The sequence below is a fragment of the Furipterus horrens genome, unplaced genomic scaffold (assembly GCF_987537825.1).
Source record: "Furipterus horrens unplaced genomic scaffold, mFurHor1.1.pri manual_scaffold_12, whole genome shotgun sequence".
Taxonomy (NCBI): Eukaryota; Metazoa; Chordata; class Mammalia; order Chiroptera; family Furipteridae; genus Furipterus; species Furipterus horrens.
The window spans coordinates 91,714,330-91,733,527 of NW_028327182.1; the positions used below are offsets into that span (position 1 = coordinate 91,714,330).

At 44.9% G+C, this 19,198-nt stretch overlaps 1 protein-coding gene across 2 annotated transcripts; it reads left to right on the plus strand.

Annotated features, from left to right (window-relative positions):
• The first annotated feature begins 11,750 nt into the window (after positions 1–11,750).
• CASP3 (caspase 3) lies at positions 11,751–18,466 on the plus strand. 2 transcript variants are annotated; one of them, XM_090258389.1, is made up of 6 exons: positions 11,767–11,855; positions 13,843–13,967; positions 15,570–15,698; positions 16,255–16,430; positions 16,704–16,824; positions 18,209–18,466. In XM_090258389.1, the coding sequence occupies exons 1-6, from the start codon at positions 11,803–11,805 to the stop codon at positions 18,436–18,438; spliced, it is 834 nt and encodes a 277-aa protein (XP_090114515.1). In that variant the 5' UTR covers positions 11,767–11,802; the 3' UTR covers positions 18,439–18,466. The 2 variants fall into 2 exon arrangements, with proteins under 2 accessions (XP_090114516.1, XP_090114515.1); XM_090258390.1 differs by lacking the exon at positions 16,704–16,824 and having other exon boundaries at positions 11,751–11,855; positions 18,209–18,331.
• Positions 18,467–19,198: the final 732 nt, after the last annotated feature.

Sequence of the window (19,198 nt, forward strand, 5' to 3'; positions counted from 1 at the left end):
AAATGTCATTACAGTTTAAAAAACTAATTGGAAGTAGCTATATCATTCTTTTTCATTATTAATATAACCTAAATGGCTAATGATTCACAAGGATATTTCTCCTAAATCATAGGATATTAAGATCACAATTAAATTCTTTTGGTAGGTATGTGGCCTGAAATAAACACAAACAATAAATTTTATTGATTTATTTATTTTAGAAATCTTAAATTACAGTAAGAAGCTCTACAAAAAAGTAGATAAAAAAATTACCTCTTTACAGTTTTTAACAAAACTAAAAGCTTCAGTTTGCCGAGGAAACAGTTCCCAGACAGGGGATGGTTCTTCTGGCTTGTACAGCCTGGGTCTGTACACTGAAGGTAATGGTTTCCTTCCAAAATGGGCTGCTTGTTCTTCAATTTGCCTCAGCTTTGCTTCCCACTTCCTCTTCATTGATTCAGAAGTATGGGGAGACTAAATCCTATCCCGTGTAATGCTTCTATCGATTACTACCAAGACAAACAAACAAGGACATCAATGTCTTTGTTTAGAATATATTTCGTTTGGTAAAACTTCAAAACTCATTTCCTAGTCTGCTTTATATTTTACATTTCGCATGAAGTTTTAATGTAAATGAGAACAGAACTGGATCTCAGAAACCTTCAGATCCTGGCTCTTCCATCTAGTAGGGCTATACGTAGTTTTTGAACAAGTTAATGAAGCTCCCTGAATCTCACTCAACTGAAAATCAGTATCTTTTTGAATACTTTATGTAATGATCTTGAGGACAGATATGATAAGCCATATCAAAACATTTTGTAAATTGCAAAGTCTCATGTAGATGTGTTTTTGTATCATTATGGTTTTTATTATAACCATTTTATTGCATCAAGTGCTACCGTCCCCCAGCTGGTGCTACTTAACTACCCTGGCTGTCACTCTTGTGCTATGATTTATTAGCATAGAGTTCATGTCTAGGCTCCAGTGTGCAGCTCTTAGCTCCCCTTTCCTGTTTCTGTTCATTGCTCTTACCTCGCATCACAACTATTAGATTGGAGGATAGCTCAGTGGATGAATAGAAATTACAATATTGGGGATGTCTATAGTAATCACAAGTATGATTTTAGAAAGATAAATCTTTACTCATGTCTGTTAATTTCATGACTGTACTTTGTGATGCATCGATGTGAATGACTACATCTTAACTCTTGTTTATTAATGGCATTTACTTTTGCCTGCATACAAGCGTTCATGTCAGCCATGCCAAGGTAAGGAGGCCAGGCAGTACCTTTCCAATTTGGGATCATGGTTTATTTACAAGGAAAAAGGACAGGTTTTTTTTTGGAGGGGGGGAGACAGCGAGGGGAGGGGGGTTTCCGCTGTAGATCAAAATGGCCACAGATTCTTTGCCATGCCTGTCATCAGGAGATGCCACTAAGCCCATTCCCATAGTGACTCTGGGCTTGGCCATGTGACATCAACATATGTAAAGCAGAGGTTTAGTAAGTGCCGTGGCATTGTATTGGGCTGCCTCGGAGCCCTTCCTTGAGACTGCTGTGCTGGGACTCTAGCCTCCTAGGGGATAACAGGCCATCTGGGGGGTAGCCAAAGTACCCACTATCAGATGTGAGTTAAGCTGTTTGGGATTATGCAGCCATCAGGTGAACTCAATGGCGGAGCAAGCCCAAGTGAGTTCGGGTGAGACCTGCCCAGGCACTGCCTAGTCAGCCCACAGCACTGTAAGGAAAAAAAATTTTTTTTAAGCCAGTAAGTTTTGGCCTGGTTTTTACAGAGATAATTGATATCATTTCCCTCTTCATTAATATTATCTATGTCATAGTTTTTCTATGTAGAAAACATATATGTTAGTTCTTTTAAATGAAATAATAATATAAACTAAAGCATCTGAGGGTAAAATTCCCATTTACCTTTGGTAATGTCTTTCCAGTACTTACCAAGTTGATAAACGTTCTCTTGAATTTTAACAGAAAACTCTGCAACAACACAAACTCACTGGCAAATAATATATTCCCTGAGGGGGGGGGAAAAAAAAGAATTACCCTAAAAGATTAAGAGAGGGTAGGAATGTCATGACATGGTCAGAAAAAGAAGACATTATCCACAGATCTCAAATTTAACTTCAAACGTAACAGATCCAAGAAAGATTCTTCTCTCAAAATTACAGCTAATGCACAGGGAAATTATAAAGTATCAATCAAGAAACAAATATAACAGATATGCTTAGGAAAGGAACGTAATTTCATTGGACTGAAGAAATGGGGCGAATTTTAGTAAAACTGCTTTAATTTTTCAATACAAAGTGATATGGCTCCTTACTGCTAGAGTCTGAGCGTTCAGCTCACTTTAATCGGCTTCACATACAGATAAAAATCCCCACACTTAGACAACCTAATTGAGAAACTGACTTTCCTATGAAATTTAACATTAAATAAAGCCCGTAGATTACTTAATGAAGAAAATAAACACAGAATGCAATCTGATGTGAATTCCAGCTCTAGTACCTAATCATGTGGATAGTCACATTTAACGACACTGAGCAGGAAATATTCTTTTGATTTAGTAAAAACATTGGTATGACCACGAGAGCTTCCAACTTGGAAGTCATGGAGTCACAGTAGAAGGAGAAGTTCAAAATCTGTTGTGCCCTCATGGTATCTGGACAGTTTGGAAATTTTAACAGGCTTCCAGTTCCTGCTGGGGAGAGAGTGCTGTCTTTTATATAATTGCACAGCAACACCTTTTCACGTAGGGGCCTTAACCACTTTTGGTAACAGTTTCCAAATTCCAAAGAAAGATATTTGTTGTATCTTGAAATAGTGGGCTTTAGGAGCTCTATTATTTAATTCTCAACACTGCACCAGAAACTTTTATTAGCCACGCTTGATATGGATTTTACAACTGAAGGTGGCCGGGCTAGAAAAAAGGCTAGCCTGCTCTAAAAGGATGACAGCGCCTGCAGTGGTGGAAGGGCGGGGGACGATGACTCAGAGGAACAGGCTGAACGATGGCCCTGGTCCCGGGGTTTATGCAGAGACTTGCCCACCTGCGACACTTCCTGGCCTGGTACCCAGGACCAGCGGGACTGCGGGGCCCAGGCTTCAAGGCAGATCTGAAGCCGGCCGTTGCCACGCTTCTCCCTCGCCCAGCTCTCCTCGTTTCTTTGTTTCTTGGAGGTTTTTTGTTGTTGTTGTTGTTAGTCTGTTTGTTTTCGGCCTAATCAATTCTTATTCCCCAACTCCAATTCTTCCCTGCCTTGAGAATAGATAGATCAGTATTTTGTGTTTTCTAACATGTGTTCTAGTGTTTAACAATGTTCTGGTATTTGGCAATGTTTTCTTAATATAATCCCTTTTATGGCCTCTTGGCAATAGCATTTATGCTATTGCTCCCACTGCTAAAGTAGTCATAATAAAGTATGTCATTAAAATTAATTTATAGTACCATTATTGTGTAAGTTTACTTTCCAGAGGAATAACGCTTTAAGGAATTAAATAAAACCAACAGACTGAATTTTGTGTCTTTCCCCATTTCGCTATGCCTGTCTAGGCTTGAAGAGAAGTAACTCCTATTTAAATTTCCTAAAAGTCTCCAATACGGGATAAGACATATGTTCCTGTCCAGTTCCCGCTTTGCACCATGCCCCCAGGATCTCCCATCTGCCAGACTAATCACCCCTAAATCCATTCCAGCGACTTTTTATAGGGATCGTCAGTGACGACTCAGAGCATCGCTCAGTTCACACCGGGGCTGGCCTCACGGAGCCCCCGCTCTGCAGAATCGAGCCCTGAACCAGTCACCCGGCTCCTTTCTGGTGGTCCAGCCTTCTCCCCAGACGAGTGACAGGGACCACTCCCTGCACCGGGTCACTCTCAGGTCCCACTTGCCTTTCCCAGTCTCTCCCCCTTCACAGCCAGATCACGTCCTGCCACCTGCGGGGAGCCCTCCGTGAAAAGAAATTATGATCCCAAAAGAAATGACGGGAGATGGCGCGACTTCCGGGGGCGGGCACACGGTGCGACACTGACCTGGTCGCATAGAAACGACCACTTGAAACCTGTATGATCCTATTGAACCCAGGGCACCCCAATAAATTTTTATAAAAATTATATACCAAAAAAAAAAAAAAAAATCACTGACTCCGAAGACCGTGCCTCCGGCCAACTGTTTGATACAAAGTGTCTGCAGACCGAGCAACAGCCTGATGGACGGGAAACCAGAAAACTGGGGCCTCGTTTGGGAAACGCCCAGACAGGCTGGGTTTGCGCAGCGAGGGGCGCTGGTCGCCGGCGCCGCCCGAGCAGTAACTGCAGGCCGAGCCCCCGGGCGGGTGCCGGGGGGCCCCGTCTTCACTTTTCCTGCAGGAAAAATAATAATAATAAAGCCTGCCAACGCCGGTCCTCTCCCCAGTTGGGCGGAATTAAGAAAGGCTTATATTTTATTCCCGGGATCCGAGGTTAACTCCCGCGACTCCGCTTTTAGCAAAAGCAAACCACCTACGCGCTGCAGGCCCGGGTGAAAGGATAAATAAGAAAAAGTGTGGGAATGTCAGAGCCCGGGGCGAGCACCCCACCAGCGGCAGCCGTGTATGTAACTCCCGCCGTCTGCCTGCGCACACAACTAGCGCCCGGTTCGCGCCGCCGCGTTGGGGACACCCGCGGTTCTGAACGCGGGGCCCCGACTCATCGGAAGGTCCCGAAGCCCCTGAAACGGGACGCAGAGCTTCGCTGTCCACTGCGACAACAACTCGGCGTCTGCGCCACGTCGGGAAGAAGCTCGGACCCCGAGCAGGCGCGGGCCCGGCGGGGCAGCTCGGGCTTTTGATTTAAGCGGCTTGCGCGGAAGCGGGGAACGCCGGAGCGGATCGCGGCCCGCTCCCCTCCTGCCGGAGCTCCGGCTGCGCGTCCGGCCCGCCCGGGGCTCCCTGCTCTCCACCCCTGGCGCTCGACGCGGCTCCCAGGTCCCCCTCGGTTTACCTGCAGAAGCAGCTCCGCGGCCGGAAGACCGGGCGGCCTCGGCAGCTGGCGGCGCCCGGACGCCGGAATCCGCGATTCAATTTGCGCGCGGGGGCGGAGCGTCCGGGCTGGACGGCGGGAGCGCGCGGGCCTATGAGGGCGCGGCGGGGGCGGGGCGCGGCGGGCGCGCGGTGACGTGGCGGCGCGGGAGGGGGGCGGGGCCCGCCGAGGCCGGCCACCTACTCGCGGCGGCCGCAGAAACCCTGGCGGCCTGGAGCTGCGGAGGCAGGTGGCTGGTGGCGGCGGCTGTGCGGTGAGTGCCGCCCTCGTCCCCTCTCGCCGCGGGGCCGTCAGCTCTGGACCCGCTCCCCGCGTCCCTCCAAGCCCGACGCCCGCCAGTGGGACCCGCCCGTGCCTGCAGCTGCGCCGGGGCGACGGAGGAGATGGGCACGGTCCGGGCGGCGGACCCTTTGTTTTGCCACGACGAGGGGCGCGAGGACGTGCACTGAAGCCCGCGGAGCGCGGGATGGGCCGGGCGGGGGGCGTGGGGGCCGGGCAGCGGAGACCCGGCTGGTGATGCGCAGCCTGGGGGCCGCGAGGCCGGGCTCAGAGCGTCCGGGCCGGCGGCGAGGGCTGGGGAGGTGGGCGGGAGGCCTGGGAGCGGGGGGCGGCGGTCCCTGGGCGGTGAGCGTGGCCGTGACCGCGGGCCGAGGCTTGGGTCCGGGGGGGCGGAATGGCAGCCCGGCGACGAGCGGCAGCGCCGGGAGGGCAGGAGGCGGGCGTGGTGCCGTCCTGGGGAGCTGGTCCTCGGGGCCGAACCGCCCGGGAAGGGAAGAGGGTTTGGGCTCGGCTTTCTCGCGTTCGCTGTGTGACTCCGCGCTCCGGAGGACTAATGGGAAGCATTCCGGTTCCTTTCCGGACCTCGTGAACCCTTCCAGCTCATCCTTGTGACCGTATCCGAGGCCGGCGTCACCTGGGAGCTGCATGAACCCCCTCCCCATCCCCCGCCCTGGTCACCCCCGTGTCCTTGCTCCCAGGCAGCTGCTGCTTGTCTTGGGGCACCCAAACCAAAAAACCAGCTCCGCCGTCTCCCCCCAGCCTCTCCCCCAGCCACCCTCCAAGCCTCCTCGGCCTCCGAAAGGCGCGCTAGATCGGCCCGCTTCTCTCTCCATCGCCGACTTAAGCCGCCCTAGGCTCTCCCCTGCCCCCAGCAGCCGCCTCCCGGGCTCCGTGCTTCCAGACCCTCGGCCCGGCTGCCCCTCCGCGGTCCGTTCTGTGTCGCACAAGCCGAGAGGTCGCTACAAAATAGAAATCTAGAGAGCTGGGGTTTTTTTTTTTTTGCCCAGGTGGTGAACCCAGTCACTTAACGTGGTTAACGAAGCCGAGCACCGGTTGGCTCCTTGGTCCCCCCCACCCCCCGCCTTATCTTTTATTACAGCACCTTCCCACTTTATCCGTAGCCCTGCGGATCCGAGTACCTGTTCTGTGCCTGCAGCACTCCTGCACCCTCTCTCCCGCCGTCACATCAGCCCCTCACCTTTCTGTTCCCGTTAAACACTTAAGCCTTGAGCTCTCCTATGACATGTTCCTTCTGTAGGTGTCATCACCTAAGGGGAAAAACTCATAGCCTTTGCAGTTGCTGTAAGCGGAGTCCACGAGGGACTGTGTTTATCTCCTTGGCTTGCTCTTTACCATCTTTCCCCGCACCCAGGGCCTGGCACAAATGAATGCCCGCCCAGCAAAGTGGTGTTTTTTAATAATTATGCCCTGTCCAGAAAAAAAAATACCACCTGTTTTAGGATTACTTAGCAAATTATAGTTAAAAGGGGTGGATTAGAATGGGATGGTAAGAGGCGAAATGTGGAGTTGCTGGTGGCAATGTGGGTGTGCAAGTTGGTAACAGGTGCTCGGCAAAGCGGCTAGAGCGGCCTGCGTCAGAGCGCGCTCAGCCAGTTTGAGTGTGTTGCCCATACATGATCTCTTAAGTCCGAAATGGAAAGTTTAAATCATTGCGACCGCACAGCCTGGTGTTCGAGCTTCGGGTTTGCTTTGCTAAAAGAAGGCTGTTGAAAGTTATCATGTGTTTGAATGAATGAATGAATGAATGAACGATTTATTGGAGTTTGGCAGTAAAATCTGTTCACGCTAAAAAAGAGGTGAAACGCTGCACCTAATTAAATCAGATTTGCTTTTGCTCTTCTAAAAAAAAAAAAAAAAAAAAAGACCTTGCCTCCTGCCATTTTAAAAGACTGACTTATCTTATGTAGACATTTACAATACTTCTTTGCTGTTTTGCTTTCAAACCTAATTTAACACAGTCCCTCCTGCTTCTAGTGCTAGAAAGCAGTCTTTATTTTCCTGAGTGGCATTTAATCGTTCCTGGTGCCTAATATTGGATAGTATTTTAAGCTCTGCCTCAAAGATGGGAAGCACTGGTGTTTGAGGGCCTGGGAGAAGAGAGGAATTCTTAGACTGTTAGATATTGTTTTTACACATGTAACGAACAGACTGTTAGATACTTTTTGTACACCTTTAATGAACACAAATGTTAATAGAGGCCAAGTGCCAGGGCTACACTTACTAGCTCATCCTCAAAGCAGGCATAAGTAATATACATACATCTTGAGGTTGTTGGAGTCCGAAATGAGATGTCTGTGACAGTGCTTCGTGAACCTCTGGGTAATGTTATTTCTCTGCCTGTTTTGGTCTTGCCTTCCAACTGCTAACAGAGCTTTTGAAGTAGAGTAAGATGACAGATAGCGTTATCTGATACAAACTTAACCCTGTCTGGCCCCTGCCTTGTTGAGCCACTTTGGAAGACCACTGAGCATCGGTGTGAGTCCCACCTATGGATGGGATCTTTGTCTGTTTCATTACTGGCTACACTCAGGGTTTACTACAGTCCCCTGCACACAGTTGGTGTTCAGTAGACTAGTATGGGACAAATGAAGCATTACTACTGACACTAACTCTTCTCAAACCTTTGCCAGTAGGCAGGGCGTATTTAATCAGGTAGTTGTCAACCGGAATCTACTTAAGTGGTTCGCAGAGGGATGGAGGACACCTTAGAGATTATCTGATGTTTAGGAAAGATCCTTCACTCTACCTGTATATCATACAGAAAACTGAGGTCTGCAAGGACTTCCCCATTTCTCCTTTTGTCCCGCAAAGATACTACCTTAGGACCTCAGGTGAGGGGATGGCAGACCCCATGCAAGGCGTATGGCTTTTAATAGTGGGCAGCACTCCAGTCTGTCCTTTCGTGTGCTTAATTTAATTTGCCAGTAGTGCGTTTTCACCTTAATTACAAAATAAATATTAAAAGATCAACTTTGTCAGGGCCAGTGACAATATCCAGTTTTGGTGCTGCTTATAAGTCCCCAAAGAAATTTGGAGACCAAATGGGAAACAATTTCAGAAAACCACTAGCTAGCACATTTCAGCTGAAATATTTCCCACACTATGGTGAAAAGTATGTCCTTCGTGTTTCACTTACTAAATCTGGAAATGTGACTGCTTTTGAGACTCTGCCCTCTCTGACAGGTGATATATACAAATCCTGGTGATTTTCATGCTCTGTGGCAGAGGTGTCGTCTTCCCTGAAGTCATACTGTGAAGGCTTTACTTTTCCTAGAGAGGCCAATAGAGATTTGAAAATATGTCCTAATGATTTATACCGACTGCTTAACATGAAACTAGTTATTTTACTTTTAGAAGTAACTTACCCAGAGGCATCAGAAACACCACAGTCATCATTTTTTATTTCTTCATTGATTAGAGTAAGCCTACTTTAGACTATTTCTGCATCATTTTTTTTTTTTTTTTTAATTTACTGATTTTAGAGAGGGAGGGAGAGAGAACTAGAGAGAGAGCAACATTGATGTGAGAGAGAGACACCCACCGATCGGTTGCCTCCCATAGGTGCCCCGGCCGGGGATCGAACCCTCAGCCTTTTGGTGGATAGGTCGGTGCTCTAACCCACTGAGCCACCAGCCAGCTCTCCTTGTCTCTTCTTACCTGGAGCTTCTAGGTTATGGGTTTTTATTTGCTTCTCTGAAACTGTCGATGATATTACCTTTTCTATGCATAACTAGCTGTGTAGAGGAGTGGGAGTCTGTTCTCTCAAGCCAGACAGATCCTGCCACTAAAGATTTACTGAACCGCGCTACGCCTCAGCCCCCCAGACTGTACAGTGGGATCATTCTGCCTCAGCGTGGCTGGAAGGACTCACCAGAAACACATCAACAAAGAATACATCCATAAAGTACCTCCTCCCTGAGCCTTGCCCCTATGAGCCAATAGTAAGAGGAACTGTTACGTAACACTTTGTACCCAACACTCAAGTCACATACAGCGTTGTGAATTTTTCACCTTTGGCGACCCATTTTGGTGAATATAATTTTCTTTTAAGGTCTTCATATTAATGGAGGTGATCCAAAAATGAGCAGTGTTAGTTCATTTGTCCCATTTTGAGATGAGGGCAGAGACCAGGCACCAGGAACAAACAGCCTCCTGGTGGGGGACAGGTTAGCTGGTCAGGACTCTCAGACCGGCTCTACTGATTTCATATCTCATTTTGAAATCTCTACCATCCTCACACTTTCAGACTACTCCTTTTTAATGCCAAGGGTTTTTTAATCAAAAGTTTAATACCCTCTAACTTCATTTTGAAATTTCAGTTTTAGAAATTAATTTTTCCTTTGCAGGGAAAGAATTGTTAAAAGATTGAACACTTCTTTCTTAGAAAAACAGAAAGTGGGCATATGTGTGCAAAAAGAAAAAAAATTAATTTTTATTCCTCTGCCTTAACTCTGTAGATGATTTATTCTGCTTTACTTATTATTGCATTAATTTTTGAAGTTCTGACTGTGGTAGTGTCACTTCTGAGTGTTAAAGGGATCTAGGAACTAGAGAAGATTCTAAGACCTGAGTTCCAGTTGATGTCTCATTTCACTTGGTACACTTAGAATTTCTCTGGAAACTAATATATGTTTAGAAGTTTTATTTATTATCACCAACATCCTGAATTGATGGAAATAATTACATACATCAGTACAGTAAAAAACAAATGGTGTGAAGCCATTGCTGTGCCCAGATATATTTTTAAAACCCCTTGTATATTTTTCTATTTATGTTTTGTCAAATGGAAATGTTCTAAGAACGTAAACTCCTGCCGTCATTTAGAGCCTTAAGTTTTCCCTCGGGGGATAATTTTTTATCCTTCCAGGATGAGATCATCATCCCCAAAACAACATGTGTGCAGCCGGGCTTTAGCTAATGGGCGTGAGGTCACGCCGAGTGCGGCACTGACTTCTGCAGGAGGCAAAGCTCAGCTCCCGGGAGTGTGGAGCTGCTGCTTTCTTGCGGGAAGAGCAGATGGTGACAATTACGGAGCAAATGTGCACATGTCTGATGCAATGAGGACTCTATTTACCGTTCTGTAATCTTCTAATGGTATAGGACGGTTGACCGATACTGTTGCAGTATGTATTATTCAGGTACTAATAATGAAGGAACAAAAGACATTATAGTGTCAAATAATGGGATACTGTTTTAAATCCTGTTCTGAAAGAATTCATTGTTTTTTGTTTTGTTTTTTAATTTGTTTTAATTTTTAATTTCCGCTACCAACCACTGAAACAAAACTGTCTCATCTCGGGGTAAAGCTAGGACATCCTATAAAATTAGATAACCCAGAGATTCCCGTAGAGTGGAAACCGTGCCCAGCACCACGCAGAAATTACATCTAGTAGTGTGTTTTCCCCATTTCCAGGTCTTGGACAGTTTTCCCTCCCAGCCCCCACTATACCCAGGACCTTGATTCCGTGATCTTCTGTCGTCTCCTGAACTGACCTCTCAGCAGGCTCTGACACAGTGGAACACGCCTTGAAAGACTCCTGCGTGCTTTGTAGACCACGTTCACCTGACCCCCACGCCCCCTTGAGTCTCTTGCTGACCCTCCTTCCTCTAGGAACTTCTAAATAGCTGAGTGGCCCAGTGTTTCTCCAGCCTGCCCTCTCCCTGCGTTCCAGCCTCTTCACCACCCCTGTATCTGCTGTGCGGCTCTAGTTCAGCTACCATCGTCCCTTGCCAGGACTCTTCCAGAAGGCCGTTCCTTGGCCTGTGTGCTTCTGCTCTGGCCTTTCGCAGTTGATTCCCCTCCGCTCAGCAGCCAGAGTGACCCTTTTACAGCGTGCTGTCTCTCCTCTGCCTAAGACACTCCGTGGTCTCTCTTCCCAACGGGGATAGAAATGGAAGCTGCTCTTGGATCCAAGGTCATGTGTGGTCTTGCGTTTCCTACTTCCCTTCATGCCTTCCTTCGGCATGCACTAGCTAGACTGGTCTTTCTGCATCATGCATACACCAGGCGCCCTGAGGACTCTGTCCTGGCTGGTCCTGCCCCCAGCAAGGACAGACCCTGTTGGTGGCCTTCATGTCATTTAGATCTCAGTGCGAATGTCACCTCTGAGACGGCTTCTCCAACCACAGTAGCTAAAGCAGCTCGCACTCCCAGTCTCTTTTACTTGACCCTGTTTTATGTTCTTCATAGCCCCTGGCAACTTCTTATCAACCTGTAATTATTCTTCCTCAGTTAAAAATGAAAGCCATTGAGAGAGAGAGAGGCTCTACCACACCCGCCTTTACAAAGGTGCGTTCTGGGGTGTGCCTCACAAAACCTTCAACGGCACAGGTGAGCAGGACGTGGAAGCCTCCTGTGAAAATGTCCGTGTTATGTTACGTATCAGTTTGGAGACATGATCTCTGGAATAATTGATATAGTGCAGGGATCTTATAGTGACTGATTTTGACCAACTTCTACTTCTTTATATTCTAGTTAATAAAAGTATCCATGGAGGACAACGAAAACTCAGTGGATTCAAAGTCCATTAAAACTTCAGACACGTGAGTATTTAAAGGGGATCTGCATGTAATCAGCAAACTTTGAGGAGAGGGGAAGCAGAGAGAGTGAGCGCTTTCTACCTTAACAGCTGTGTGGCTTTGCATGTGCGAACCTGTTTCCCCTGAATCTCGTCTCTAAAATAGAAACGCCAGCAAGTGTGGGTGAGATGGGACAGACCACATCCAGTGCGTGGCGCGGGCTCGGAAACCTGTCCGGGAAGCAGAAGGACCTCATGGGGTGGGAGTGGGGTGTGGACAGCTCCCCTTCCTTACCTTCCCAAGTTGCCCCGTAGGATGAGATCTTTTGTGTTTGGGGGAGGGTTTTTTTTTTTTTCTTGGCCTCCTGTTTATGAGTTTTAAGACTAAAATGAAATGGCAGTTCTCAGTCTGAGGAAGAATTACCTGGTTATAGAGGATCTTTTACCATTTATTTTTCTCTTTCTGTTTGGAATATTCTGTACGTGAATACTTCCAATAACCAGCAGATAGAGAAAGGAAAAAGATAAAACTCAAACACTCTTAAATTATGTCTGTTGTTATCCATTTGGGTTCTCTTATGATACTTTTAATTGTAAAACTTTATTTCTGAGACCTAGCATTATTATTCTGGACCATCCAGGGAATTATACACTAATTCTACTACTAAACAACAGCGTTGCTATTAGCATGTTACCAATAAGAATTTAGCTATGACTGCTTAGCAAAGGACTTTCCCTAGAAATTAAACTTTGAAATACAACCTCATTTTAGAGGGTTTTTATTTTTTTTTAACCCACTTAAAGTGATTTACACATTTTCCTACTGTCTCATATCCTACAGAGCATAATTTAATAGCAAATTGCATGGGAACCCAAAATAGATTTAGGTCGATTATGGTCCTGTGATAAGTTACCATGTTCTGAGGCTTTTAGAGTCTCTGCTCTGTATCGGGCGTGGCCTCTCCCAGTGTAGCCTCAGAGAAGCACCTACTTCCTAAGGAGGCAGCCGGAGGGGTTGGGGAACTACAGTTCTGTGACCCAGTATCTGTATGGCCTTCAACAAGTGTGTCAGTTTTCAGAATTTTAATTTTCTTACCTGTAAAATGTGAGTATCTTCACCTTTAGTTAAATGTAGTAGTTGGTCTCTGACATTGACTTCTTTAATTTACAATTTACTCTTTTAATCTTTTTCCAACAATTTTTTTAGAATCGAGTACAATGTGAAATGCTCTCAGATAAAATGCATGAGTACATGGATCGTAAATAGCCATGTTTCTACCTAGACCTGTTATTTCCTGATTCTTGATCTAGATCAAGGTTCAGGCTTTCACTCTACTTGGGTCAAGTTTTCTTGGAACACGGCCACACCCATTCGTTTAAATGTTGCCCTGGGCTGCCCCCACCTGCAGAAGGGAGTGGTGCCGCAGACACTGTGCCCCAAGTCTGAAACACTCCGCATCTGGCCCTTTGGGGGAAACGTTTGCTGACTCTGGTCTAGATAACAGAGGTTTTTGGACAAGTGAACTTTGGACAAGTTTTTCATTTATTTACAATAGTGATTCTATGTGTTATTAAGTTATCGATTTGTTCAGCTTATAGGTTTTAAGGTACAATTTAGGAATTGTGTTAAATCTTGGACTTTGACGCATACTTGCCTTGTTGGTTTCCTATCATTTCAGGATAATTTTTAAGATCTTACTCTTACCTTGAAAGATAAACTATTTCATCAAATTAGAAGAAATTTTTAAAGTAAATGTAGTTGATGAAATTTTAATAGAATTTAGAGGAAAACATGGAGTATAGACATTAAAAGCCTGCACTCTGGAGGTCAGTACATGCTTTCGGCCTGGGCCCAGGCCCTACCTGCAGGACCGTCAGCACGTTACTTAGCTCTCTGGTGGTCATTTCCTTATCTGTGCAACGGGTTCAGCAAACGTTAACTGCTCGTGTTCGTTACAGACTGGTATTCATGGGTTTCTACCTTTGTAAACCGGTGTTTGGTTTCCAAACAGAAAGCTCATACATGGCAGCAAATCGATGGACTCCGGAATATCCTTGGATGATAGTTACAAAATGGATTATCCTGAAATGGGTTTATGCATAATAATCAATAATAAGAACTTTAATGAAAAGACTGGTATGTATCCTAACATAATTTTTAACTCTTCAAGTATTTGTACCATTAACATTTGGTATAATATGAAAAAATAGTATTGATGGTGTTCAGCTGTGACATAGAGCAGCCATGAAGTAAGAGAGAGACCGGGACTCTCCTAGCGCTGCGACCAGCCATGTGACTTTAGCCTCAGAGTGAACCTTTTTTCTGCGTTGAGACGTGCAGGGCAGGTTTTCACAACGACCTCTGGCAGTCTGGTGTCTTCTGTCCTCCCATTAGGGGCCCACAAACAGGACCAGAATTCAGTCACTTTATTACACAGCTGCATGTCCTCAGTCTTTCCAATAATAAAACCTTGGGAAAAATTTATAAAAATAATATATGGCCATATAGAAATTTCAGGAATTACAGATTAGCCAAAGAAAAAAATTAAAATCACTCACAATCACACTAATCAGAAATAATATTTTGGAAATACATTCATTCTTTTTTCTATTTATGGATCTTAAATTTACTCAGTTCCAAGGTGTGTTCCAAACCTGAGGGCCTACTAACAAGCAAACTGTGCATTTATGGGAAGGTACGATAAAGGAGCCATGAAAGCCAAGGCCCTCTGGGTCAACAGAGGTCTAACATTAGCTTTGTTACTTGGGAAAAGTGCCTGAGCTCCTATGTGCTCCATGTCCAGCATCTGTACAAGTGAAGCCAGTCATGATAACGGTCTCATGGCGGCTGGAAGGAGAAAGGGAGATTGCCCATAGCAGAATGCTGATGAACTAGAATAACAGGTTGTGTGTGTGTGTGTGTGTGTGCATGTGTGTGCGCGCGCGTGCACTCTGAAAAGATAGTGTGGAAGTAGTGATGTATCTTAACATTGTGGGGAACTGAAAAATCAAAGAAATACAGTTCCTCCCTGGCTGCTGTGGCTCAGTGGATTGAGCGTCGGCCTGCGAACCAAGTGTCGCTGGTTCGATTCCCAGTCAGGGCACATGACTAGGTTGCACATCAGGTCCCCAGTTGGGGGCGCAAGTGAGAGGCAACCATACAGTGATGTTTCTCTCCCTCTCTTTGTCCTCTCCCCTCTCTCTAAAAATAAATAAACCAAACAAATAAATTATTAAAAAAAAAAAAAAGAAATACAGTTCCTCTGAGTGTGTGAGATGTGTGTATTGTTAGATATATACTGTTTTTTCTTAAACAAAGGTAGGATCCTATTGTTTTCCAGTCTTTTTTTTTTTTTTTTTAATGACATTTTCTGTGGCAAAATTTTGTCTACAAAATTTTAATGGCAACATAGTATTCCATTGTATGACTGAATTGTAACTTATTTAACCAAACCCCTCTTTTAAGCATTTAAGTTGTTTCTGTTTTTCACTCAGCAGCCCTGAAAGATATCTTTGTAGCTACAACACACGGCCATTGCTCACATAAACTGATGTAGCTTATGAAGTGTCCTGTGTAGTAAGAGATTGAAAAGACTGTCGCTATGGGAAAAATAATTGAATTCTCTTAGCATTTGAAAGGAAGTTTATTATGGACTGTGTGAATCACTGAATAGTTCATTTCAGAGCAGTTAATCTTTTTAAAAATATATAATTAATAGTACCTTTTTTCTGTTCTAAGGAATGGCATCTCGGTCTGGTACAGATGTAGATGCAGAAAACCTCAGGCAAACATTCATGAACTTGAAATACGAAGTCAGGAACAGAAATGATCTTACATGCAAAGAAATGGAGGAATTGATGCACAGTGGTGAGAAAAAGTGGCAACATTCATTATCCAGTTTTATCCAAGGACAATTATTGTCCAACGTCTAGCTATAATTGTACATATAATAATAAAGTGTAAGAATTATAGAACTACACTGTACATAACCCTACTCTATATATCTTATATAAGTAATACAGCCCTGACTGGTGTGGCTCAGTGGATTGAGTGCCGGCCTGCAGACCAAAGGGTCGCCAGTTCGATTCCCAGTCAGGGCACATGCCTGGGTGGCGGGTCAGGTCCCCAGTTGGGGGCACTTGAGAGGCACCCACACATTGATGTTTCTCTCCCTCTCTTTCTGTCTCCCTTCCCCTCTCTCTAAAAATAAGTAAATAAAAATCTTTTAAAAAATAAATAAATTAAAAGTCACTCTTTCTAACTCTAAAATGGTTTGGGGTGTGTTCCTCTGCTCCAGGTTAGGTGTAGACAATCTTGTAGTTCTGGTCTCAGATTTCTTCACCGTATTCCCGTATAATATATATGAGATTGGTGAATAAAGTTGTGCTGGATTTTTTTTTCTTGTTTGTACATGTTTTTACAGTTTCTGAAGAAGATCATAGCAAAAGGAGCAGTTTTATTTGTGTGCTTCTAAGCCATGGCGATGAAGGAGTAATTTTTGGAACAGACGGACCCATTGAGCTGAAAAAACTAACAAGTTTTTTCAGAGGGGATTACTGTAGAAGTCTGACTGGAAAACCCAAACTTTTCATTATTCAGGTAATACATAATTGAGCAACTTGGTTAGAAGTATGTGTTGGGGATTGATTCACTCAATTGTAGATTATCCAAAGGACTTTTTCCCCTGGAGCTACTGAACTGTTGTTACTTTTCTGTGTAACTACCACTAGGAGGTATAGAATAAATTTTAGACGTATCTCAAACAGACTCTGCACAATGAACATCAACTTTGACATAGCCTCTACACTGCTTAGAAATTAGGTATGTGTGTACACATCTTTAAAAACAAATGTTTGACCCCCTGATCTCCAGGCCTGCCGAGGCACAGAACTGGACTGCGGCATTGAGACCGACAGTGGCGCTGACGACGACATGGGCTGTCAGAAAATACCCGTCGAGGCGGACTTCCTGTATGCGTACTCCACGGCCCCTGGTGAGACAGTCACAGGTCATGGGCGTTCTCTGTGGGGTTTAAACAATGTAGAGGCGGTCCCAAAGGCTGTCAGGATTTTGATATCCAGCCCTGACTCGTGTGGCTCAGTGGGTTGGGCATCGTCCCACAAACCAGCAGGCCGCTGGTTCGATTCCCAGTCAGGGCACATGTCTGGGTTGCAAGCTACTTCCCTGGCTGGGAGCGTGCAAGAGGCAACTAACTGACATTTCTCTCACACATTGCTGTTTCCCTCTTTCTCCCTCCCTTCCTCTCTCTCTCAAAACTTAAAAAAAAAAAAAAAAAAAAATTGAAACCCATAAAAAATAGCTGACTTGTCTGTATTTTAGGGCACATGAACCACAGAGGAGTCTCAAAAAGTGATTTTTAGCCAAGTTTGGCTAGAAAATATGCATATAAAAGAAAGCAGCTCACACAGTGTCATTCATGAACTTAATGTCAGACGGGATACTGTATATAGGCCGACTTAGGGTGCAACCGCTTCTTGGAATAGGGAAGAGGTGGTTTTCCAGGAACTCTTTGGAATATGTGAAATAGAAAAGATGAGTATGAATGGTATGTGAGAGGGTAGAAGTGGAATGAAGGAAAAGAAAGAAAATAAAAAATGATACATGACTAGGTTATTCATTCCCACGTTCTTGTGTTGGTGCCACACATGGCATCGTGTGGATGACCATCGAGCGTGCAGTTATTTATTGATTATACAACTAACTTAGGATGTCACAGAGTTTGGAAATGTCAGACAGATGTATTTTTAAGCAGTGTCACGTTTCCAAATATGCGCAATATGATTTTTTAACCTCCAGGCATCTCTCCAGATAAAGTACTTCCAAATTAAAAGCAATGGATCCAATAGTGAATCTGAAAGAAGTACAGTCAATACACTGTTTTCCCATTATGAGCGTTGCTACTCTGTAGTGTGTTTATTATACTTGATTAGGATGCCCTGTGGACAGGTTTAGGATGCTCAGGTGTGGCCACAGAGAAGCCATTTATTTCTTGGGTAAACCAACAGTCTTCCCTAACACTGTGCTACTTATAAGGATCCTTTCGCCTCTTCATCTGCGTGTTTGCCTGATTTTCCCCTTCGGGAGGGAAGCCCAGAAAGTAGAACTCCCAGACATTCAGAGGGGAGGTTTGTCCACGGCTCCTTTTGCCATGTCGAAAGCAGCGGTGTCTGTACGACACATGTTTGTGTTCTGGGATTTTTCTCTCCTGCGTCATTCCCTGAAACTGGAGGTGTCATTTCTTTTTTTCTTTTGATGGCTAGTAGTGCCTGTGGGGTAGTTCGTGCTTGTTTTAGCTTTATGGTCATGTAATTTATAATCAGAGACTCATGGTATTTTGGTTGTACTTTGCCTCGTAGGTTACTATTCCTGGCGGAATGCCAAGAGTGGATCCTGGTTCATCCAGTCCCTTTGCGCGGTGCTGAAACTATACGCCAACAAGCTGGAGCTCATGCACATCCTCACTCGGGTTAACCGAAAGGTAGCGACAGAATTTGAGTCCTTTTCCTTTTCCTCTAATTTTCATGCGAAGAAACAGATCCCGTGCATTGTGTCTATGCTCACCAAAGAGCTCTATTTTTATCACTAAAGCAATATGGTTGGTTTTTTTTTTCTTAGTTTGTATGCCAAGTGAGGGAAATGGTATAGCTGATACTGTACTTCCCCACCATTTCAATCTAATCGGGTACTGCCGTGTGTGCTTTGAAACATGCCGCCTTCATAGCAAAATAGAACTGCTATGAAATTACCTCAGACTCAGAATCAGGTAGTTGAATTGAATTAGGAATAAATATGCGGTAGTGATATAATTAAACTGATTGTAAGTGAACAGCTGTCATTATTAGCAAGTTTTAGTAATGCTATGCCATGAGTTTCACGTAATTATGGTGAGAGTTGAACATTGAGTAATGAATTTCAATGATATTGACATGCTCTCATTTTGAGTCTGCATCCTAGTTTTTGTCAAACTATAGAAATGATGGTAGAATAACGTGTAATGATGGAATAACGTATCTAGACTTTACGGAGCCATGTGCATGGCGTGGAGACCTTAATTGTAGAATTGGTCTTTGGCGAAATATTAACTATGTGTGTAGATTATTTATCTGAGCATATGGATTTGTAATGTTTTTTTCTGAGCTTGTATTTGTTGTAACAAAGTCATGTTTAATATTGAAAACTACTTGAACGCGTGAGTGATCCACGTTGACAGTTTTAAGGCCGCGTGCCCCGCCACTGAAGGGACATGCAGTCAGAACTGTGAGGGGCTCCGAGGCAGCTCCTCCACCAGCCCAGGCGCCCCGCGTTTGTCCCTGCACCGCCTGGAGAGCTGTTACATACAAACCTCA

Coding starts and splice junctions, on each gene's coding strand:
- CASP3 (XM_090258389.1), top strand. CDS start 11,803: ATGGAGGACAACGAAAACTCAGTGGATTCAAAGTCCATTAAAACTTCA. Junction 16,431..16,703: donor CCAAACTTTTCATTATTCAG/GTAATACATAAT, acceptor CCTGATCTCCAG/GCCTGCCGAGGCACAGAACT. Junction 16,825..18,208: donor TGCGTACTCCACGGCCCCTG/GTGAGACAGTCA, acceptor TTTGCCTCGTAG/GTTACTATTCCTGGCGGAAT.